The 26276-nt window shown below is 38.3% G+C and overlaps 1 protein-coding gene across 5 annotated transcripts in view; it reads left to right on the plus strand.

Moving 5' to 3' along the window:
* ambra1a (autophagy and beclin 1 regulator 1a) overlaps positions 1-26276 on the plus strand; it is a 390498-nt gene that overhangs the window by 145490 nt on the left and 218732 nt on the right. For all 5 annotated transcript variants that reach the window (XM_043706209.2, XM_087996752.1, XM_043706210.2 and 2 more), the window contains exons 10-11: positions 5813-5893; positions 12818-12918. In XM_043706209.2, the coding sequence (XP_043562144.1) occupies positions 5813-5893; positions 12818-12918 (182 nt within the window). The remainder of the gene's footprint in view (positions 1-5812; positions 5894-12817; positions 12919-26276) is intronic.

Genomic DNA, 26276 nt, shown 5'->3' on the forward strand with positions numbered 1-26276 from the left:
AACCACATTTCATAGCTCTTTCATTCTTTATAAAGAAGTGCAATTCCTGGGCATCTTAAGACTGGACTGCTATATATGAATACTGTTTGACAGCCCATTTTATTTTAATCTATTTTCTTGCCACTTGCATCGGACTGTACTTGGCTACATGCAATCTAATATCTGCTGAAATAACCAAGAATTTAGTTTGAAAGTTCAAACTAATGTAAAGTTTCACAGGCTTCAACTCCTGATGGCTCCTGACGGACCCAAGAAGCTTGTGTAACGCTGTTGTGATTTAATTGTGTGGGGGTGTGTGTCTGTGGAGTTGGTATAATCTCTGCTAATTGTCTGTCATCACACAATTCACCAGAAAAATGATGTTGCTTTTTTTTCCGTTCAAGTGCTCTTTACTGTTGGCTTATCATTACCACTGGGTTTTATCATCCTCTGCTTTTAGCTTTTTAGTGGTGTGGTGGGTCTCTTGGCACTGGCAGTATATTTGCACTCCTCCTGTTTCTTGTCCTTTCAGAATCCTAAAGCATATGTTACATTAAAAACATAAATCATCTGTGCTATGTAGTGCACAGAACCATGTGTTTTTTTGCTATTGATTCACCGTGCTAATTGGTTGAAAGCCTTGAAGTGGAAAAGCTGGAGTACCATCAATTCTGATAGTATTGACAGCACTGTTCAGATAGTTGTTATGTTCACTTTTACCATTTTTTTTTCTGAAACATGTGATCAACCTCTTAAAGACCTTTTTATTTTAAACCAAAAAAATGCCTTTTAATGAATGCACTTTGAGTATCCAAGATTTCCAGGAGATCTGTTTCAGGGAAATTCAGAATGATGACCCTTCCCCCATGATTTATTAATGCAGTAAAGCTTGTTATATAACTATCAGCTGGGAATAACCACAAAATCCAAAATACAGCCAATCATCATATTTTGTCCATGATAATCTAGCTGCTAATGATGGCTGGGTTTTTTTCTCTCTGGCACCTGAAGTGGTCTTTGACAGATTGTACAACACATTAAGTTGGATAAAGAACTGGAAAAACCTAGTATAATTGGAGCATCTCTCAGCAGTCGGCTGTAATTACAGAGCAGCCACAATCATCCAGTTATCTGCCTTCCTTATTGTCCACAAGGATTTTCATGCAACAGAGCTCAATGATAAATGTTGGACACGCTATATCTGCTTACGCCACCTGTATGACATAAATTGCCTTCACCGCTCTAGAATTGTGATTTTATTATAATTATCTTTTTGGTATCATGCGTCAAGAACAAAGGTCTGGGGACTCTATGTAATGTAGCAATCTCCAAAATTTACCAGGAGTCCCCCTCCTTATAACAAATAATAAAGGTAGTATTTGATCTGAGCAAATCTAACTTTTATCTGTATGCTGCTTGGATGGATTAATTCATAGAATCATTGCACTTAAATGACTGGACTCTCAGCTTCACCAGTGAAATAGAAAGCAAAAATGAATGCAGTAAATAGGCTAAAAATAACGTAACTTGGAGGTTGTCTTTTTGCTTAAAAGAACATTTAACAGCATTTTCCATGTAGACACTCATGTAGACCATTAGTTGGCTTTTGCCCCCTGCAGTGTGAAACCCAGAAATTCTTCCAGCTTTTAAATTACAGTTCTTCATAGGGGTTGAGTAGAGAAGTCACCTTTCTTAATAACTTGATCTCTTAAGTCTTCAGTTTAAATTCTGTCAATTTCAGTCAGGTACAGAGCAGAAGCACTTTCATAGACCTTAAGCAACACACACTATATTTAAGTTTGTTGAAGTTTTCTTTTACCCTGAGTCAGAAAATCAGAGAAACTGATGAAACTAAACAGCATTTGGTGCACTCTGCCTGCTGATTACACTGTTTTCTTCAGGGCAATTTTGGAAACTAATTGTTCTGTGATATCTCCCACATTACATATTGGGATCAGTGGCATGATGGGGAGAGCACTGAGGGGAGAAGTATAATGAGAGGCCATACCAGAATGTGTATGCAGGGTAATAATGTTTTTAATATTTACTCTTGATAGCCAGCTTGTTACTGTTGTGAGAGATGTGAATTAATTGAGATTGGCATGCAGAAAAATCAAGTAGAGAGTGTTGTAAAGTGAACTCAAATGTTGAGTATAGATTCTGGTTGTTGTGAAAGTAGACCAAGATGTGTCAGAATAGAAATGACGGCACTTTTTCAAAAAAAAACTATTCAATCTGCTTTGCTGTTGATTATAGATATTTTGTTTCTGATGGTGTTGTTTTGAACTCATGAAAGATTATATTTAAAACTGGTTAAAAACTGAGAGCAGAAATTGGGATTGTGACTGTTGTACATGTTCTGGATGGTTGAAACGTAATGCTGTGTCCAATTCTCCCTTCTAAATTTTTTCATCAACCTGTTCAAAGATGTTATGACACACCTCCTGGATCAGGAGGAACTTGAATCCCATACTGCCTGGCCAGTGCTGAAAATATTTGAGTTATGCTATAACATAGGACACTCTGTTTTAATAGAACTTCCAATTCATCTTAATAACGTGACTTAATTAAAAATACAACCGAGCAGATGTTGAATTCTAAAATAAAAACAGAAATTGCTAGAAATACTTGGTAGGCGTGCAGGGAGAGAAACAGTTCATGTATCAAGTTGTGTGTGACTCTTATATACATTGGTATTCATTTGCATGGAATTTCTGTTCATCTGCTTTGTGGGACAGTGTTGAGGTAATTTTCACTAGCCCTTCCCATATCTTAAAAGGAACACACTGAATTTTGAAGCTTGAGAATATAATATAGCGAAGAAAGTAAAATGACGATATATCATCTTATTCCAACAATAGGGACACTACCACTGCACCTTGAGCCCTAAATGCTTGTTTGTATGCTGCGTCTAAGGGCATCTCTCGTCATTAGTAGTAATAGATAGACAACTGGTGAATCTTAACAAGAAGAGGCACATACCTTGCATACAATTGGTAGTAAGGCATAACTATTTATGACGACCAAGCATTAGAGATGATGCTCCTTTTTCTATTGGGGTCTCATGCAAAGTTTCATGATTCTCCTCCCAGAGACTGCATGATATCATGTTGGGTGCATGCAATTTAAACATTAACTTTATCAGAATCACTACGTAACAATGTCCACATTACAATCTACAGTGGTGAAAGAAACTCAAGTGAGAGTTTCAAGAACTGCAAGTTCATCTATCTAGCTTTACTCTTTGATTCCATGTATTCTGTCTTAGCTAGTTGCTCTAATTCGTCTTTCACTTATTCAGACTTTTGCCGTGACTTTTTATTTGCTTACTTTTCCATTTTCTGTACAGGCAGCTTTGGTTCACTTGTTTTGCTCCATGTGGATTTTTTGAAAATGCCATATTTAGTTATCTGCAGTCACAGCATATGCAAAACTTGGGAAGTACTTCAGAGTTTCATGTGCACCTTATTAATGTTCTTCCAAGTTCCATCATTTTATCTAATCATGGTCAGTAATTATTTTAACATCGAAGAATGTATACACTAATGAGTTTGGCGCTGTCTGTTATTACATTATTCTCTGGATGATATTTTCTGTTGTAGTAACTTAAATCTTTGTTTTACTGCACTCAGGTTTCACTTTCTCTATTTGTCTGTTTGCATTTTCAGGCTAAAGTAGTCGATGTCTGAACTCTCATAACTGAGAGCTAATGTGCCTTTCCCAAATAATCAGCCATCTTATTCACAGTAAATCTGTTTCAAACTCTGTACTGTGTATTTTGAGAATAGAAGGATCATGCTCCACTGAAATGAATGAATAACCTTTTCACAGAATATCAGGGCAAACTGAGAAATAATGTACTCCATTTGAGCTTAACTATTATTTGCTCATGGGAGATAGTATAGCATGAATGATTCCCCAAAAGGAGGGAAATATTTTCTTGGGGTCACAGCCTTAGGATTGTGACTTTTGAGTATTTTTAGTTTTGCGCCAACTTCTTTGAATTGATTGTTTATTTTTAAATTGCCGAAGTTTACAAATCCTCTAACTACCGCTTCCTGAAACTTGTTTCCCTTTATTCTTTGTTGATGTGTCTTTACTACTCTTTGGACAAGTTCCTCTGGGATTCTCAAGTTATGAACATCCTCTGTTCACAAATCCGAGGCTGTGTTGCTAGTTTTCCTAGTCTCATATTCTGCTCCTTGCACTCCTAGGTTCCAGTGCTACAGGATCCCTTTTGCAAATTATATAGCAATTTGTGTCGAGAGTATGGTGCTGGAAAAGCACAGCAGGTTAGGCAGCGTCAAAGGAGCAGGAGAATCGATGTTTCAGTCATTAGCCCTTTATCAGGATTCTTCACTTTCTCCTTAGATAGGAATATGTCAAGAAGTCATGCTTAATGGTCCAAAAGGGACAAAAAGCAGTTCAGGTTCATTTGTCTGAGCTCTGCCACAAGACTGCTGGATGCTGTTCTCCAAATAATATGGCAACCTATCAAACGTGCCAACAGATTCAGTTAGTTTTTCCCACTATCCAAAGTTATGTTAAGCATTAACATCCCAAGTACTCCTGAACCCTAGGAATATCCTGACTCCTCAACATTGGAGTTCCTATCCTTTCCCATATTGAAGAACCCATCATGATGTTTACAAATCCTGAACTGCATTATTAACAATCCCATTACCCGTCCTCTCTTTATTCTCTCTGATTTTCTCTGCATCACCAAGACTACATATTTCCATCTCTGTAATAGTGCCCATCTTCACTTCTCCTTTGGTACATGTGCTGAGGAACTCTTGTCTATGCCTTTCTTTTACTACTTTTACCTCCAGGCTTGGACTATTCAATGTTGTCCCATCCTGTATCCATCAGGAACATGAACTCATGTGAATTCTGCTGCTGTATCCAAACCAAGTCTCGTTCACAATAACTGATGTGCTGGAATGCCTATTACTGTGCTGAAAATACTTGAGTTATGCTATAACATAGGACACTCTTGTTTTAAAAAATACTTCCAATTCATCTTAATAACGTGATATAATTAAAAGCACAATCCAGCAGATGTTGAATTCTAAAATAAAAACAGAAATTGCATATGACTCTTATATACATTGGTATTCATTTGCATGGAATTTCTGTTCATTTGCTTTGTGGGACAGTGTTGAGATTAATGCTCCTTCATTTTCACTAGCCCTCCCCCATATCTTAATAGGAACACACTGAATTTTGAAGCTTGAGAATATAATATAGCAAAGAAAGTAAAATGACGATATATCACCTTATTCCAACAGTACATTTACATCTATTTACATCTGTGGTAATCTGCCTATCTCTGAGGAGCCTGAATCAATTTAAATGTTCGTATGGTGTAAATTACAGCTGGAATTCTTAAAAGACAGCAGCAGTACATTCTACACTGAAGGATTTCTGCAAAAGGATAGAAAGTGTTCTCAGATTAGGATTTGTTTTAAGAGGGTACTGCTGCAAACTGGTTTAGCAAAGGCCTTGCTTTTGCAATGTAAAGATACTTATATTAAAATGCATAATTATGTCAGCCTGATATCTCCTAACAAAAATGACAAATTGCTCATATCCCACCCTAATCTACAAATAACAGATATTTAAATCTTATGAATACAATGCCTCATTAAAATTAGGCCATTGTTCTGTTTCTTTTTCTGTATATCTGCTTTATAGCACATGGAATATTGCATTTCTTAACTGGAAAAAGGGAGCACCAACAAAGCCTTTGACTAGTGGATTGCATTATTAACTGTTGTATTCTGTGAACACCAGATGTAATATTTTCTTGCTTTGCTTTTCTATGTTGAAGGGATGGAGGGGAACGGTCACGCCTTCGTGCTCCAAGAAATGCAAGAATGACAGCCCCATCACTGGGACGCTTTGTTCCTAGGTAAGAACTGTTTTATAATTGCACAGATCCAGATCTTAGAAAAACACCATTCCTTTATAACAGCCAGATGGCGACACAACATGAAATACTTTGTATACAAGGTCTCCATCTTACTGTCTGTTCTTTCGATCAGTCAGGAGCTAAGCAGTCAGTTCGATAACTATAGAGGTAATGTAATTGAAAATTAAGCACATAATCCTGACCGTATATGCAAAACTAGGATGCCATACCACTATACATAGTTAGTTGTTCAGCTTTCTGAATCAATATGAACCTCAGTCTTTCTGATATGCATCACATGGGCTAACTTGTGGAAAATTACAAGCACATCATGGTGGCAGTAGTGGCAGCAAGTTGGTACAAAAAGATGGTGACAGCAAGCAGGTATTAATAGCTGGTGCCAAGTTAGTACTGAAGTGAGAATTGTGAAAGGTTATTTGTCTAACAGTCACCTATCACACTCTGAGGTCAGAGCTAAAATTCAGTTTAACCACCAAGTTTGGAGTGTACAACTGTACTGGAGAAAGAACTTTTTTGTGCGTACACAGCCTCTTTTTAAAAGAGGCCACAGCTGAATCAGTTTAATAAAAAAAAAGTTTAAAGATGTAGGAAGGACAGTACATCCTATGAAAAATATACTTAGAATAAAATTCAGCAAATGCAGAAAAAAATACACAGATAACAACTTGCTTATTTTTGAAAAAGTCTTGCCTGTGTCCAGCGGTGGATTGATTCTGACAACTTGTTTTCAGAAACTGTGGGAAAGTTTTTGAAAAGACTATGATTGCCACATCTGCGTTAATGTGAGTGCCTGGTAGGGGCACAAGCCTACAAGTTCTGCATCAGTTACTTTTAAAGATTCAACACAATAAAGAGAGTAGCCAAAATAACAGAAGTTTTAAACTGCCACACAGATACTTTTTATTACAATTTTAAAAAATACTAAGAAGTATAGTGAAGATGGAAAGCAAATATCTGAACATGGGCCGGCAATCCAGTAACATTGTTAGAAATTCCATTATTCAAGGAATCTTCACTTTATTGACCAACAAATCATAGACAAAAAGTGATATTGTCAAACATCTTATTGCTTTGGGAAACATAGGATTGCAAAGAATTAAATCCTCTGGTATTTTGAATGATGACCGCATAGGTTCAGGCAAGCCTTAAAAAATGCCTTAAGGTCAGAGTCAACTTCAATATTCAGGCTTGAGTTTATGTACTATGGCCAACAGCTAGGCGAAAGTATCAACCAATCTGTGGGCAATTGTCGATGCTAATACAGAATGTGATTCTCTTCAAGTTAACTACATTGAAAGGCTGATGGAACTGGTTATTGCCTCTTAAGCCCTTCAAATCTTTCTGAAAGGGACTTCTGGACAGGATTACATTGTTGTTTCAATATGAGAAGGAGAATGCAAACTTGCAGCAACTGTAGCAGGATAGCAGCATCAGCAGGTGTTTGATTCAACATTCATCAACAATAGTGTCCAGGTCTTACACAAGATTTAGGGTGGCACGGTGGCTCAGTGGTTAGCACTGCTGCCTTACAGCGCCAGGGACCTGGGTCCGAATCCAGCCTCAGGTGACTGACTGTGTGGAGTTTGCACATTCTCCCCATGTCTACTTGGATTTTCTCCAGATGCTCTGGTTTCCTCCCACGGTCCAAAGATGTACAGGTTAGGTGAATTGGCCATGCTAAACTTTCCATAGTGTTCAGGGACGTGTAGGTTAGGTGCATTAGTCAGGAGTATGTGTAGGGGAATGGGTCTGGGTGGTTACTCTTTGGAGGATCAGTGTGGACTTGTTGGGCCGAAGGGCCTGTTTCCACACTGTATTAATTCTATGGAAGAAAAGATGCGGAATGTCTTATCCACCAAAACATTGTCTAGTATTTCACAACACATTCCAGCTATTTTCTGCAAGAGGATTTTGAGCTGTAATGTATTCGCTCAAAGAAACTTAAAAGTTCTCTACAGAAACATGTGAAGTAGAGCTAGCCAAGGAACATGTCAAATATGTTTCCAGATTCCCATCTCACGCACATAGGCATGTCAACAAAGCCCTAGGATTAACTGGAATGCTACAGCTTATGAACTCCAAACAGACAGGACTTGGTTGGCATGCTAGCACTGTGGTTAGCACTGCCACCTCACCGTGCCAGGGTGCTGGATTCGATTCCAGCCTTGGGCAACTGTCTGTGTGGAACTTGCATGTTCTTCCCATTTTTGTATGGGTTTCCTCTGGGTGCTCCAGTTTCCTCCCACAGTCCAAAAATGTGTAGGTTAGGTAGATTGGCCATGCTAAATTCTCTTTTAGTGTTCAGGACTGTGCAGGCTGAATGGATTAACTATGGTAAATGTGGAGTTCCAGGGGTAAGGTGAGATGCTGTTCAGAGGGTCGGTGCAGATTTGATGGGCCAAATGGTCTCTATCCGCACCTGTAGCGATTTTACATAGTCAATTTGGTGCACCACATGGATATTGGAAGAAAAGCTGAAGCCTTTTCTTCCTTCCATCATGAAGCTAAATGGACAACATGCCCTAAATTTAAGATTGAAAACTTTATGTTCCAGCAAATGTATTCTTCACCATTATGATCCCTTTGAACTTACCATGTTGGATGTAGATGCACTCCGGACAGGCCTCAGAGCCCAGCAGTTACAAGATGAGAATCATTTATTGCTTCCAAAGCTTGCCCGAATGCTCAAACAAGTTACTCAAATGTTAATAGGGAAAGTCTCACTTGAGTCTTCAAAATACAAAAGTTCCATACAGAGCAGCTCCATGCCTACACTGCCTAATTCTAAAAATCCATGGTAATGATTTCAAAATATAATAAATATCAGACACTCTAATGACTATTCCCAATGTTCTTTGCTGACTTTCAAATCCAGCAAAGAACAAAAATGTCCTTGAGACTTGAAAGTTGTCAAATTGGTGTTTGAAAGTGGTCTTCATATTGATCTCATTAATTTTGGTCATAGACCAGCAGAGCAGATTTAACACATTATGTTTAATGACAGCTAGCTGTAATATCTCAAAAAAAACACCATCAGTACATGGCTTGAATATCATAAACAGTTCATTAAACAAGCATGTTTTTTTTTGTCATTCAAAGGTGAATTAGACATTGTAGGAATGTAATTTTCAATGGTAAAGACCATAAGACATATGAGCAGAAATTAGACCATTCAGCCTATCGAGTCTATTCTGCCATTCAGTCATGGTTGATAAGTTTCTCAACACTATTCTCCCATTTTCTCCCCATAACCCTTGATCCCCCTGACAATCTAGAACCTATTTATCTCTGTCATAAATATACCCAATGACCTGGCCTCCACAGCCTTCTGTGGCAATGAATTATATTCATTCACCACTCTCTGGCTGAAAAAGTATCTCCTTATCTCCATTCTAAAAAGTCTTCCCTTTTGTCCAAGGCTGTGCCCTTGGGTCTTACCAATGGGAACATCTTCCCAACATCCACTCTGTCCAGGCCATTGTGTTATCTGTAAGTTTCTATTAGATTCCAACCCCGCCCCCAAATCAAATCCTTCTAAACTGCATTGAATATAGACCCAGAGTCTTCAAATATTCTTCGTATGTTAAGCTTTTCATTCTGTGGAACATTCTCGTGAACCTCCTCTGAACACACTCCAGGGCCAGTACATCCTTCCTGAGATATTGGGCCCAAACCTGCGCACAATAGTCCAAATGTGATTTGACCAGAGCCTTATAGAGCCACAGAAGTACATCCCTGCTTTTATATTCGAGTCTGGTTAGAGACAAAATAACTGCAGATGCTGGAATCCAAAGTAGACAGTCAGGAGGCTGGAAGAACACAATAAGTCGGGCAGCATCAGGAGGTGGCGAAGTCAGTGTTTTGGTGTAACCCTTCTTCAGGATGCTTCGGGTGTATTCAAGTCCTCTCAAAGTAAATGCCATTGTTGCATTTGCCTTCCTAACTACTGACTCAACCTGAACTGAAAGTTTACCTTCAAAGAATCCTGGATTAGAGCTCCCAAGTCTCTTTGCATTTCAGACTTATGAATTTTCTCCCCATTTAGAAAATTAGCTATGCCTCCTCTTCCTACTAATGTACACGACCTCTCACTTTCCCACGTTGTACTCTAGACCGATGATCATTCCTCAAGCACTATGTCAAGATGTACTTGATCACATGCACCTACATTATGTGGGTGCAGGGAAAGATCAGTGCACGAAGATATCAGTTGGCCCAGCATCAATAAGGACATTGATCAGTTGATCAAGTTGTGAAATATGTCAACTCCGTAAAAACATAAGGACTAGGTGGAGCAATTTAGCCCTTTGAGCCTGCTCCACCATTTAATATGATCATGACTGATCACACCTTGGCCTCACCTTTACCTTCCTGCCCGCTCTCCATAACCCTTCAACCCAAGTATTTGAGAGAGCCCCTCATTCCACAGAAATTCTTTGAGCCATGAAGATATGACTGTACCATGATGCCTACTTCACCAAATTTCCTTTACTCAATCAAATCAAAGCTACCACAAATGCAACATAAGCTGCAGTATTCAGTACAGTTGACATTCCTGAATTGATTGTGTCCTTCAGGTGTGCACACTAAATGTGCTGTCAGTGGAGCATTCAACACATTTACCTTGTCTCCTTGCTATCCTCATTTTAGTAGTTTTGCAGAACGCATTGTTCATAAGATGAAGTCCACGATTGTTAAATGCAAAGATACTTGCTGTAATTTTAGGATAGCCATTTTGAATCTACAAGCTGCTTCTCAAGGCAATGGTTTATCCATAGTCTTCTCATATTTAGAAGACTAATCCACACAGTTCTTTAATCAGAAACTCTTACCACACAGTACATGGTGCAGTTAGAAAGAAGGAAGAAAATTATACAAGAGTATGATCGACAAGACCCAGGTAGCTGTCCCAAATTGAACGAGAACAAACCTTTGTATGATCCTTGTATGAATACATGGATCTGTAGAAAAATACTTCAAATCATTCAGCTAAAAAATGAACATCTCCAAGTTGTAAGTGATCAACCATTTGCTTTGCAAGATGATGACTCTGAAACTGAATTTATTGTATCAGACAGCAAACGTTTATCTTTAATGCATGATATGCATCTGTCTATAACAACACACTGCAGAGTGAAGCTACACAACTGGTCACGATAATTATATAAGGATTCGATCCCATCCTGTTGTAAGGCAAAATGTTGGCTTGACATGCACAGATGATGCACTAATGTGCATCCTTGTTATATTTATCAGAACAGGTTGTTTCCTCTCAAGGGGAAAAGAAAGGATGTTGTCTGGTTGCACAAATCTCACTATGCCTTCAAGACAGCTAGATGGCATCACAACATTGTTGTAGGATAAAAGATTCGTCTTTGTACATTCAATGAACAGGCAGACAGCCAATCTGCTAGCCATTCCACTCTGTAGAGAATCTAAGTATAAGCTAAATAAGCATCTAACACAGACCATAGATGTGAGTTTGTGATCCTATATTAGTGTATGTAATTGGTTTTTACTAAACTTTCAGATATCTAACTTAATCTGAATCTGACTCTTTGTGGTTGGTGTGTTATATGGGCTAACATGTTTAAAAATCACAAGCACATTAAGACCAATTATTAAACCCACCATTGTAATTCTGGTGCCCGTTGAAATGTACTTCTCTTATTTGTTCTAAGTTAATGGAGCTGCAAGACTGCAGTTGGCTGTGATTAGCTGGCAGCTTGCATGATGGAGAGGGCATGTCAAATGTTGCAAGCAAATAAACTCCTATATGACAACCCACTGCACAGCCCCAAGTTCAAAATGTTTTTACTCTAATTTCCTTTTCTCACTTAACACAGATGACATGATTTTTTCTCTTTCATATTTTTTTCTCCTGCCAATCCCTATCTGTTAAAATTCAGCAAGTGTCTTGCTGTGGGAGAGGTAGTGGGGAACAGGTGAAAAATATACTGAGGAAAGAAATCCAACTAATTCATAAATTTCCTTCTTCCACTTGTAAATTCTTTTTTCATGAGGCATTTTTTATTCACTCGCGGGATGAGGCATCACTGGCTAGCCCAGCATTTGTTGTCCATTCCTAATTACCCAAGAGTCAGCCACATTGCTGTGGGCCTGGAATCATTGCAGACATGTGTAGGGACATGAAATGGAGTTTTCCAACAATTGACGATGGATTCAGGGTCATCAATAGATTCTTAATTCCAGATATTTATTGAATTCAAGTTCAACCATCTGCCTGGGTCCTCAGAACGTTACCTGGGTCTCTGGTTTAACAGTCCAGCGATAAAACCATTAGGTCATTGCCTTCCCTACATGGTGATATAAAAATGGACTGACAAACTATACGAGAGAATGGCAGGAGTTTTGTTTTCATCCTCAATTTCTTGGCATTTGGGAGATCCGGAACTGGGAAAGGAGAGCATCCCATGCTGAAGTAGAAAGAAAGGTGCAATTTAAACATTTTTTCACCCTGTTGACTATTAAAGTAGCTATTTGGCTCTTAAATGAATTTAGAGTTTTAATTTAGAAATGCTATGCTCAACAAAGAAGCTCGTAAGCTGTCAGCAAAATGCATCTTGCAGCTATTATTACCTGAAGTGTGCTGCTTTATGCAAACTGTACATTCCATTTCATCATTTTTTTTTTGAATCTTGAATCCTGAAAGTAAAGTTTGGAAATTCAGGTTCCAGGCCTTCCTTTTCTTTCAGTCAGACTGGAAGGTGTTTGAAACCTGGCTTAGGCTGGTGATTTGGAAGACGACCATCAGTCAAATAAAGCACATCATAACATTCAGTTTTTGCACAATAAAAATTTATATTTTCTTGTCAAAGTGCTCAATTGTTGCTTACTAAGAAAGGAACTTTTGTATTTGATTAAATATTTTATTTCTTGCAGGCGATTTCTACTTCCTGAATACCTTCCTTATGCAGGCATCTTCCACGAAAGAGGACAGCCTGGATTAGCCACTCATTCCTCTGTCAATAGAGCCTTGGCAGGTAAACATTATCTGTGACTGTTGGATCTCATTAACAAATAGGTTAAGAGACATTTCCTCCTAATCCAGAGAAAGGAATGTCAACTTGTGTTGTATAATAGTGGGTAGCCTGTAACCCAATACTGGATTCGTGGTGCTGGAAGAGCACAGCAGTTCAGGCAGCATCCAAGGAGCAGCAAAATCGACGTTTCGGGCAAAAGCCCTTCATCAGGAGTTTCACGCTGTAAAGGTTGTTTTCTCATTATACAATATGACTATTAAGTCAGCTTTATGTACTTTTGACAGATCTAACCCAATTTTGTCTCTTCCTATGAAAGTTCTTTTTCTTTCCCTACTTCTCAACCCTGTGATGGTATTTATTTTTCCTTGACAGTAATGGTTGTTTCAGGCCACTGCCATTGCTGGTCCTGAGTCAGTGATAGCAGATGATCCAGTTGTTTGTGGTGTTGGTTTATTGACCCTCTACATTGCCATTGCTTTGATCTTGCTACTTCTTTCATATCACTCAGCTAGGATAGTGAGTTAACTATTCAAGATACCTCAAGAAATTGTCAGCATCACAATTCAAAACACTTTGTATTACTGCGCAAAGAATCTAGAGATCTTTTAATGCTTTCCATGTGTTTTGTAGGAGTGCTTCCTCTTTCTATGTTGAATAAAAATAACAAACTGTAGTTGAGCAGGTCCATTAGTCAACATTACATCTGTCCATTAGTAAATTCTAGGTTATTGCCAGTTTTGCAAATGAGTTTTCTCCATTTCACTGTATCGTCTCTAGACCGAGTCTTGTGACTGAGCATTTTGAATGGCAGTGTTAATCACTGGGTTCTCTGTAGCAATGCTTACAGATGGTTTAATTTTGGCTCAAAATAAATTCACCAATCTATTTGGTCTTTTTATAAATGCTTCATTTTTTCTCAGGCTGTGATTTAATAGTATACATGCCAAAATGAATATAAATTCTGCACATACTTCAGTGCTTGAATTAAGGTGAGTTTGTTGCTTTTAGTGAGTAACTTGAGTGATTTGTTTATTGCTGCTAAAATTACCAAAAGTGCACGTTACTGTTTAAGACAGCAGGGATATTACTGTACTTACTTAGGCTATTCATTTTATATTGAACAAATACCACAATAAAAATCAAATTAGTTTTTATTTGCAAATGGTATATTAAGTCTCTAGAAAAGTCATATAAAAGGGAAAAGGTAGCATCATTGCATACACCAATGTGTAATCAGATCATCCAGATACAAGTTATACTTGTCAATTGCTTTAATGCTCTTCTTATAAGAGGAGCTGTTTTGGAGAAATACACATTGGCTATTCATTAAATGAGCAATTTACAGAAACAACAACAATATCTGGGTGTCAATGGTTTTGGTAAAATTAATTTCATCGCTCATTTAATATCTTGAGATTACTAACTCTAATACCAAGGTCTCAGCTTAATTCTCCAGATAGCTGTCAGAAGTTATTTCTGTTGTAAACTTTAGGGTTGAGTCAGTTTTGTGATAGAGTAAAACGGAACAATAAAATAATTTTTTTAACTCAAATTTTTAAAGCATCCTTTTATCTCAATTCAATTGAGAAGGCAGTGTTTCTTTTGTAGATCCCTGGCATGCTAGTTTGCAAAATCAGACCGTGCCACACATATCACTGAACTGTTACGATAATGGCAGCACACACAGTTGTAAATAGATATTTTGCCTGACCATGGTTTCATGATGGACAGTTAAGTTTGATTGCTTTAAACATTTTGCATAGAAGAAATTAATAATAGAGCACAATTAGTGAACTTCAAGTAGTGTTGTTTTTGTCTAGTTACATTGCACACAGAGAGGTCAGAATATTCATCAGTGTTATTGCCTATGCATGTTTGAAATTGATATTTTTTTTAAAAATGTTAATAAAATTTCTGACTGTATTCAAATTATAAATGAAATATTTAAATATTATTTGCACTAAGTTTTGAAAGGCATTGTGAGGTTTGTGAGCTCATTATACTACATTAATAACCTTCATATCCATATCTTTTGGCAGCTCAAAAACAAATTTCTGTTGTTTTTTTTGGCTGCAGGTAATGAGGGTGTAATTTGCCTTAGCAACTGTAACAGGCTGCAAGTAAATCAGCGTGGTGCTTTTTTTATTAATTCATTTATTGTCTATTTCTAATTGCCCAGGGAGCATTTGAGAGTTGACCACATTTGCTGTTAGACTGAAATCAATTGTAGGCCAAACCGGGTAAGGATGGCAGATTTCCATCCCTAAGGGACGTTAGCCAATCAGATGGGTCCTGAGTTAGTGATAGCAGATGATCCAGTTGTTTGTGGTGTTGGTTTATTGACCCTCTAGATTACCATTGCTTTGGTCTTGGGTTTTATTGAATTCCGATATCATCACCTGCTATCGGAGGATTCAAACCCAGAATATTAGCCTGGGGTTCTGGATAATTCATACAGTGACATTGGCACAATGCCACCACCTCCCTCTCTTGCTGCTGCTTGTGAGTCAATAAATACTAGTGGAATTTTCTTTGTGTACACATTACTTATAACTGTAATATCCTTCTTCAGCCAAATGATCCAGCTAATCTTCACTTTTAATGAACATACATTTGGGCAAAGTACCAAAGAGTTGCTGGTCTGTGGGAAACCATAACCTGGAGAGAGAATTGTTTTTGTATTCATTCATGGGATGTGGGTGTCTCCAACTAGACCGACAATTAAGAGTCAATTGCAGTGCTGTCGGTCTGGAGTCACATGTAGATCAGACAAGGAAAGAATATCAGATTTCCTTCTCTAAAGGAAATTGGTGAATCAGATGGGTTTTTACAACAATTGGTTGTGGGTATATGGTCACCATTGGACTAGTCTTTTATTCCAGACTTTTATTGAAGTAAAATTGTACCATCTGCCATGGTGGGATTCAATTGCATATCCCCGAACATTAATCTTGGGTTCTGGATCACTAATCCAGTGACATTGCCACTTTGCCGCCACCTTTTCATGTTGGCATCGTAAGCTTTGAAAGAGATTGTGAGCATTCTTGGAAACAAGGAGAACCGTTGTTGAACAAATAAACCCAATTAATGTGCCTACATCAAATAATAAATCAGTTTTAAGTGCCATCACTCAATCGCTAATAATTTGTAAATTATTCTTGGATTAAGATGCTGAGCCTAAGACTGATATTTGAACTCCTTGTTTGGAACCAGTGCCTGGCTAAACTTTGATGCATTCAATGAACGTCGTTGCAAAAATATATCTCATTCCATTGTCCATTGTTGAACAACTAAATAAGCTTTGCAGTGATATTACTAATGATTTCATGAAATTTTCCTCATACTGGGTGGTCAGTAGAATTGGTATATTTTCCCTTTATGTGCTGACAGCTTTTCATATTTCTATTATGCTGGCATTCAAATTCTTCTCTGACACCTTGCCTGCCTGCAAATGTTACCCTATGTCTTGAATACACCTTTTCTAGCTTTCAAGACTGTTAGTTAGTTAAAGTAAATGATGCTGCCTTGCAGAAATTAATTATTAGTTTGCAGGAGTAAACTAAACATGCAAAAAGTCAGCATCTAAGTGGAGGAGTGGAGAATGAAAGTATGATGACAGGAACATGTGGTGATGAAAGGTCATGGAAAATTGACAAATCTCCTTTTAGTTAGACTGGCAGCTGTAGAGAATGAAGTCAGCCCATTGATCTCGTTCTTAACTAAGGAAACATACTTTCTCATTGAGACATCTGTGTGTACACAAGATTTTAATTGTATTAAATATGACGCTATTGTGAAAATGGTTGTAGGGTGAGATTTTCGCAGCTTTAAATTTGACCTGCTTGATGATCCAAAAATCAAATTTCACATATTATAGAATGAAAGGAAACTGATGAGGTTTTCATACCATCTGTTTGCTTAATTTTCAGCAGTTTACCGAAAGCATATTAACCAACCATTAGCAAAACCAAATCGATGAGCGTGTCGCCACCATACGCACAGCCATCTGTACTTGGATGAAAAATAAATGGATGAATAATTGGTTTCAAATGACAAATAAACATTTTTTCTTCATAAAGACCCCTGCTTTATCTTCGGAATGTGGGCCAACATAGAAATAGGGTACAACAGGGTAGGCTCAGCACATATTGACAGTTACCCAGGTTTTGTATTGCTTATTAATTTTACTCAACCAAGTATGGGCCGAAGAAGAAATTGCTTAATACAATGTTTATCTTGATTTATCTTGTTATTGGCAATTCCTGTCAGTGAATCCATGGTTCGCTGCACTCCGTAACTTGTCTTTGCCTGCCTAATACCGAACAAAGTGTGAATAAGCTAATGATTGAAGGAAAGTTGAAAAAATTTCAGTGAGATTTGCTTTGCTTTGGAAACTAGGACAACACTGGTTAAGTGACCAAGCATAGCATCTACAACAGTTAAACACTTTTCCTAAATTTCTTTACATATGAGTGCAACAGTTAAGTTGCTGTGGGTTTTTTGAAAAAATACTCAATAGCCTGAGTGTGTGAAATTCAGTTTTAAATTGCACAACAATGTTAGCTGACTAGTGCAGAATCTCTGGCCTTCCATTTATGAGTGCATAAGAGTGGCTGCTGAGTAGATAATCCCGGATTCATCTCCATGGTCCACATACAAATCTATATTGGAAAGGAGGAATTCAAACTAAACTTTCAAAACCCAATTTCAACTATGTGAATGCTATCTTTGTTTTTCTCATTCAAACATATTGCTAACACCAAAGGTTCTCGTAGCCAAGGCCTTTCTGGACTGTGTCATACAGTCATAGAGTCATAGAGATGTACAGCTGGAAATAGACCCTTCGGTCCAACCCGTCATGACGACCGGACATCCCAATCCAAACTAGTCCCACCTGCCAGCACCCAGCCCATATCCCTCCAAACCTTCCTATTCATATGCCCATCCAAATGCCTCTTAAATGTTGCAGTTGTACCAGCCTCCTTCACATTCTCTGGCAGCTCATTCCATACATATACCACCCTCTGCGTGCAAATGTTGCCTCTTAGGTCTCTTTTATATCTTTCCCCTCTCAGTATCCTGATTGCATTTCAGTACAATTGAAAATTTTTTTGAATATTAACTAACTTTAAACCTGTCTCTGTGTTCAGCACAATAGCTATTTTCTGAGAATGGCATTATTTACCACTGACAAAAAGCTTCATTTTTGCTGCAGCAGAACCAGCTCTTGCTATGACCAGTAATTAATTATTCTAGTTTCTTTTCAACACAAGTGCAGCACCACTTCATTTAGGAAATGTGCCCAAACATGTCCATTCAAACTGTCTGTCTTTCATATGACACCGAGTGGGCTGAATGATAGAATTAGCACCCCTAACAATCTATTCACAGTGTAGTTGCTATTATGTAAATGAATGTGGTTGTGCTAAAAGGCCGTAAGAGTCCTAACAGGTATTATGTTAATCTACATAATTGATCATATTGTAAATTGTAAGCATCCACCTGTTGCCATATTCAGTGAAATGGTCCAGATGAAAGCACAGCATGATTTTTGTTCGAAAACCTTGTTGCAAATTATATGTTTTAAAGCTTCCAAATGAGTGTGTTGGTGGATGAGTAGGCAGATGGTGTCAGCAAGCAAATGATAGATGTCTATTTAAGTTCACTATAAGGGAAATTTGTATTTGGAACACTTTAATTATTGCAGCTCAGTCCCGAATTTCTGTTACTGTTATTGTACCTGAAGCCCAACTCACGTCTGGGATATGGGCTGGGTGCAATGAGAAATTTTATTCAGTCTTTTTGAAAATAATTGTGATAACTAATTAATTCTGTTGTTTTCCCTTGTTTCCTTTAAAGAAAAATTTGGAATAAATTTCAGATACTGTTACTTCCTTTAACATAGAAGATTCTGATAAATGTCTTACTAGAATGAAATGCTTTTGAACAAGAATATGCATGCACGTGACACTTGTCACAATGGTGTAGGGACTGGTAAGCATGACGTTGTTTGCTGACAAAAATGAAGTCATCGCAATGTATGCATCATAAATTTCTGCATTTCTACCATCATGGTTACTTGTACTGCAACAAAAATGACCGTGTGCAAGCAGAGGTTTGTGGCAGCTAGGATTGACTGAGAGCAATGCTGAGACAAGTTAAGAATTGGATAACAAGGGCATTGAGGGATGAAAAGAAAGCAGTGAGCAGAAGTGATGGGGGAAATGGGTGACAATGAAGAGAAGAAGTACGTCTACAGAAACTGGATTAATACTTGCCTCGGTAGTACAGGGAAAGGAAGAAGATTGTCAGTGTGAATTTGGGAGGAAAATTCCAGTTTGAACTGGTTGAGGGAGAAAATAATATTACACTGAATTAAACAGAGTAAAAGAAGAGTGCTTGACACAGGGATGTTGGAGGAGGAATTACTATGGAATTGGATTGTGTTGATATTACAGGTTCAGGGAGGATCTGTGAGTATAATCTTAGACGTGAGTTGGATGCTGTTTACATTCATTTATAACTCTGCCTTTGCCTCTTGCTAAAGTTGTATATTGCAAACAGCATCTTCCCTCATTGGCTGTCACCCACCTCACTACTAAGCATTTCTGAGCTTTGTACCTCCTATTGGAATGCCTCAGCCCCTTGTCTGACCAAGGCTGACACAGCCCCTGACTGAGCACAGTCTCAACTTGTACTTTTTCAAATCTAGAATAGCGATAAATCACTCAGAAATAAAAGTACAATTGTAAACTTTGGGAAGCTCATTGATCTGTGACAAAGTAGTAGATTGGTCAAATATGTTCAAGTGTGTGAACCAATTTCTGACATTCTGCTCAAATGCAGCCTTTGATTAAAAAGAAAAACGCTCTCCCACTGTAACTGGAAAAGAAGACAGAGTTTGAATTGATAATGGGTGCAGTAAAATGGAGCCTTCAAAACAATTTCTGTTGGAAAATAATTAATTTGTTTGCTAGTGGGACATGTGTTAGTTATAACATGATTTGATTTTCTATCACATTGATCAGAGACAAGTGTTTTGCTTTGCACATCTCTTTCACTCTTTCATTCCATTTTTCTTTTATTTGTTATGATTTATACTTTTTTGTGATTCAGTCCATAACTTGTGCATTCTTCTCAAAGTCTATGCTTTGCTGTGTCATCTCCTGATTTTCATGCACATTTTTGTTTCTTTGCTCTTCATTGTGTTTTTTGGATAGTCAGAGTTTTCTTCCCCAGAAAGGTTACCACGCAGAAAGATACAATTCAGTCTAGTGTGTCTCTGCTCACTGAGTGAACTATCCACCCATTGTAATCCCACTTGCCAACACTTGATCTGTCTCCTTGCAGGTTACAGCGTTTGAAGTGAAAATGAAAATCTCTTTGAAATGAGTTGAATGTTCCCTACAAGTAAATAGATTTATGGACCTCATTACAGCCTTGGTCCAAACATGGACAAAAGAGCTTAATTCCAGAGGTGAGATGAGAGTGACAACCCTTGACATTAAGGCTGCATTTGACCGAGTGTGGCATCAGTGAGACCGAGCAAAACTGGAGTCAATAGCTATCTGGGGGCATGTGGTTGTTGGAGGTCAGTCATCTCAGCTCCAGGACATTTCTGCAGGAGTTCCTCAGGCAAGTGGCCTGGGCCCAATCATCTTCAACTGCTTCATCAGTGACCTTTCCTTCATCATAAGGTCAGAAGTGGGGATGTTCACCAATGATTGGGCAATATTCAGCACCAGTTACGACTCCTCAAATATTGAATCAGTTCATGTTCAAATGCACCAAGATGTGGACAATATCTAGCCTTGGGCTGACAAGTGGCAAGTAACACTCACGCCACACAAATGCCATGCTATGACCATCACCAATAAGAGACAATCTTGCCACCACCTTTGTCATTCAGTGGTGTTACCATCACTGAATCCCCCACTATCCACATATTGGGGGTTATCATTGACCAAAAATTAAACTGAACTCACCACATAAACATAGTGACAAGGGCAGGTCAGAAACTAAGAATACTCCAGAGAGTAATTCACCTCCTGACTCCCCAAAGCCTGCCCATCATCTACAAGCACAAGTCAGGAGTGTGATAGAATACTCCCCACTTGCCTGGATGTGTGCTGTGCGAGCAACACTCAAGCAGCTTGACACCATCCAGGAGAAAACAGCACTCTTGATTGGCCGTACACCCACAGCCAACCACTCCCGCTACCACCCACACTCAGTAGCAGCAGTACCATCTACAAGATGCACTGCAGAAATTCAGTAAAGATCCTCAGACAGCACCTTCCAAACCCATGACCACTTCCATCTAGAAGGTCAAGGGCAGTAGATATTTGGGAACACTACCACCTTCAAGTTCCCCTCCAAACCACTCGCTATCCTAACTTGGAAATATATTGCTGATCCTCCACTGTCGCTGAGTCAAAACCCTGGAATTCCTTCCCTAATGGCATTGTGAGTCAACCCACAGCAGGTGTACTGCAGCAACTCATCACCACCACTTCAAAGTGACACCTAGGGACAGGCCACAAATGCTGGCCAGCCAGCAGCACCCACTTCCCACAAATGAATTTAAAAATAATGTTAAAATGTCAGTGGAAGAAGAAAGTAATAAAGATCAGAGTTATTGCAACTAAATACTTTAGTTGGATTTTAGATTGGCTCAAGTTCAATAGATTTGAGGTGTGTTTCTCCTTCCACTTTTAAAAATGCTCCATCTCTCAGTTCCTCACCTCAAATTTCAACTCAGCCCTTTACATTGATTCTGCTCATTTTTCTTTTCGATGAAACCTTTTTACTCTTCATCAAATGAACTTAAATTTTCTGCTGCAACTGCTAATAAATTGCTAGGGTGAGGAATGTTATTATGAATCTCTAATCTTTGATACCTTGTGACTAAAAAAGTCTATCCTCCCTTTTATAAAAGAATTTATGGCTTCAATATTTCTCCTTTTATTGATAAATGTTGGCTTTTTAATAAGTAAAAAGATCCATTCCAATTTAACCTCGGCTGACATCTGTGTTCATGATGATTTTTATGGTCATGGATATTAAATCCACACTATTATCTAACAGGTCCTGTAATACTCCTTTGCAATCGGGGCTGGTGTGAGACAGTTTGTCTATTTCCCGCTAATTCACCTAATCCTTGACTACTGTCATCTGCATTCCTAAAGCTTATACAGTATTTTTCATTCTTGATCCTTGTGTTAGATCTGTCTCTTGCAAAGCACCCTACAGTGAAAGTAGCCCTATGTTGCTTCACAGAATGAATACGTTTGGTGATCTTGTATAATTTAGTTTTTTTCTAGGTCTAACTATTGTTGTCATTTTTTGATCTTTTTAAATTCAAGGCACATTCTACAGCATTCTGCACCATTGTTTCTGCTTGTGGGATCTTTAGAGTTACGAAATTTATTTGTATCCAACATCAGCTACTGGCTTCCTTTCCTTTCAGTCACTGCTATTTTTCTTCTACCAAATCTGATTTTTGTAACATCTAGAAATCTTTTTTATATTGATTGTTTATAAGTTGTTAATAGCTGTATGAAGTAAACTGATCTTTGATAAATCCCAATCTTACTAAACTTGTTCAGTAAGATTTATATATTATATCTTTACTTAACATGAGCTATTATACAATTAACATGGTATAATTGTAAAATAAAGTAGGAATTTTCTGCTTTTAGAGGAGGAACCAATATGCAAAACTTTTTAATCCATCATTTGATTTTGGCTGAAAGGTTATTGACTTGAATGTTTTTTTCCCCCTCCACAGATCCTGCCTGAGCTGCTTAGTATTTCCAGTATATTTTATTTTTAGTTCAAATTTTTGGCTTGCACAATGTAGTTTTTTTTTCTCAGTTCATCAAACTGAACAGCTGCCTATTTAGTCATCATTACCTGTCTTGTTATTGATGGCTTAAAGAACAGGAGGTTTGATTCTTGCTACTTGAGATTCTGTGAACTCTGGTTTCTTGCAATGGCTAATGTGAAAAATTAATATCAACACATACCGAGAGGCCTCTTAAGCTTTAATTTTTTGCCCACATTACGTTAGCCTTATTTTGGCCAGGATAATGTAAAAGCGTTACGCTTGGACTTACCCTCTTGGCTTAAATAGAATGAATCCATAAGTATGTAAGTTGCTCGCTGATCTTGATGGTTTGTTTTCACACATTTCATCACCATGACTAGGTAACATCATCATTGAGGCTCTCCGGTGAAGCACTGGTCATATATCCCGTCTCTCTATTTATAGGTCCTGGTTTCTTAAGGTGGGTGATGTCATTTCTATTTTTTTTCGGGGGAAGGTAGAGGGATCTAAGTCGATGTGTTTATTGATGGAGTTCTGGTTAGAATGCCATGCTTCTAAAAATTCTCGTGCATGTCTTTGTTTTGCCTGTCTTAGCATATGGTGTGTTGTCCCAGTCAAAGTGGTGTCCTTCTTTGTCTATATATATATATATATATATATATATATAGAAACTTAGTGATAGTGAGTCATGTGTTTTGATGGCTAGTTGGTGTTCATTTATCCTGGTGGCAAGTTTCCTGCTTGCTTGTCTCATATAGTGGTTTTTACAGTTCTTGCATAATATTTTGTAAATGATGTAGTTTTGCTGGTAGTATCTAATGGATTCTTTGGATTCATTAATTGCTGTTTAAGTGTGTTGGTAGGTTAGTGGGCTACCATGATGCCAAGGGGTCTGAGTAGTTTGGAAGTCATTTCTGATATGTCTCTAATGTAAGGTCATGTATAATAGTTTTTGGTTGCGTTGTGTCTGCTTGTTTGCATTTGTTTTTGAGGAATCAACAGATTGTGTTTATTGAGTACCCGTTTTTCTTGAAAACGTTGTATAGATATTTTTCTTCAGCTGTTTGTAGTTCTTGGGTGCTGCTCTTTGAAATAATGTCTTGATGCAGCAGAAGAAAAATATTTATACAACGTTTTCAAGAAAAATAGGTGCCTAATAAACACAATCCGCCGATTCCTAAGAAACAAACCCAAATAAGCAGACACAATGTAATTAAAAACTCTAACCACATTACCTTACATCAAAGGCATATCAGAAATGACTTCCAGACTACTCAGACCCCTTGGCATCATGGTGGGTGGCACGGTGGCACAGTGGTTAGCACTGCTGCCTCACAGCGCCGGAGACCCGGGTTCAATTCCCGCCTCAGGCGACTGACTGTGTGGAGTTTGTACGTTCTCCCCGTGCAAACATACTTAAGTGCTAACACACTTAAACAGCAACTAATGAACCCAAAGGATTTATTAGATACTACCAGCAAAACTAATGTCATTTACAAAATACCATGCAAGAACTGTTTTAAAAAAGAACACTACATCGGACAAACAAGCAGGACATTGCCACCAGGGTTCATGAACACCAACTAGTCACCAAAAGACATGACCCGCTATCACTAGTTTCCAGACAAAGAAGGACACCACTTTGACTGAGACAACGCACACATCTGAGGACAGGCGAAACAAAGACGTGCACGAGAATTCTTAGAGGCATAGCATTCTAACCAGAACTCCATCAATAAACACATCAACTTAGATCCCATCTACTGTCCCTTGAAAAAAAGAACCGGAATTGACATCACCCACCTTAAGAAACCAAGACCTATAAACAGAGAGGCGGGACATACCACCAGCACTTCACCGGAGACTCTCACTAATTATGTTACCTAGTCATGGTCATGCAACATCTGGAAACAAACCTTCCAGCTCAGCGAGCTAACTTACATATCATCAACCTTAGTCAGAAATCTTCTCAAAAATTGCTGGAATGAATCAACCATTGTTCTGTTTCTCAACTCTGGCCAGAGACCTTTGCTGGGGGTTGTAGGCAAATGGATATTGAATAAAGACAGTTTTTTTGTTTTGGCATGCATCAGTGCCACCTTCATCCTCAACACTCAATGTGTAAGTTTGCAATTAAATTGTTTTCATTTGCTTTATTATTCCTCATGAAAATGCATTCTTACTTTATGTTTCATTATTTGAAGGCATCTTGGAAATGTCAGTAATTCCAATGGGGTCACCGCAAATCACAGTATGAGAGTGTCTCTCTACAGAATGTTGGTATTCTTCAGACATGAATATTTTTAAAAGTATGGAAAGATGAATCAGTTTGGTATCTTTGAAGAAACTACAGGCTCTCTGTTTGAAATTTTGTAGTCAAATTTAATTGCTGTATTTTATGAGCTTTTGTTTGCATAAATGAGCCACTTTTAAAAAGAAGAAGAGTAGTTCAATAAGCAGTCCCCACTCCTAATCTCTCAAAAAAACCTGAAATGTGCAGGTTGGCTTTACTGCGATAAACGTTTAAAGAAACTTAAATGACCACCATGGGACAGTACATTTATATTGCACCTCGCCTTTTTAAGTTTTAAAAATTGAGGCATTATTGAACATTTTGATACCTTCTTGCAAATATTTTTCCTCTGTCGGAATAATCAACAAAGTTTAATGATCTGCAATACTGCTCACTTAATACTCCTTTTCCCCCATTATCTATTGTATACCAGAAGGTTTTCTATGACCAAGTATGGTTCGTAAGAGTTTTCTTGTTGGCAATTTCTTTTTTGCTGGGTGAACTGATGTTGAATGGAATTTAACATTTCCTGTTCAGGTGCATGCTAATATATCTTGAATATCTCTGAAGCTCTCTTTTTAAAGGGCCTCTGTTCCCATGAACTAAAGGTTTTGTTAGAAATTAACTTTGTGCTTGTGGCTCTGATGTAAAACGATGATTCCAGAGACTTCATTCCCACCCGCCCCCTACACACACACACACATCCGGCCTGACCCCAGTAGAAAGCCCTCTTCATCCTCCTGAAGGAAATTTGAAATGCACTGGACTGCATGCCTTGCAAATAAATGGTAGGTAACGAGGCATTGCCTACATGCAACCAAGCAGCCTGCTTCTATTTTAACATGATTCGGAGATGCCGGTGTTGGACTGGGGTGTACAAAGTCAAAATTCACCCAACACCAGGATATAGTCCAACAGGTTTAATTGGAAGCATACTAGCTTTCGGAGCGATGCTCCTTCATCAGGTGATTGTGGAGGGCTCGATCGTAACACAGAATTTATAGCAAATGAGTCTTTGTCTGTATGTGTGTCTGTCTGGGGTGGGGGTTGTGAGTGTGAGAAAGTGTGTGTGTGTGTGTGTGTGTGTGTGTGTGTGTATAGTGAGTGCAGAGTGTCTTAAGTCTGAGGGAGTGCTTGTGTGGGAGTCTGTGTCTATATAAGGGTCTGTGTGCGCGTGTGTGTGTGTGTGTGTGTGTGTGTGTGTGTGTGTGTGTGTGTGTGTGTGTGTGTGTGTGT

Source organism: Chiloscyllium plagiosum, unplaced genomic scaffold (assembly GCF_037043375.1).
Source record: "Chiloscyllium plagiosum isolate Xiang-an unplaced genomic scaffold, Cpla_swu_hap1 HiC_scaffold_18, whole genome shotgun sequence".
Classification (NCBI taxonomy): Eukaryota; Metazoa; Chordata; class Chondrichthyes; order Orectolobiformes; family Hemiscylliidae; genus Chiloscyllium; species Chiloscyllium plagiosum.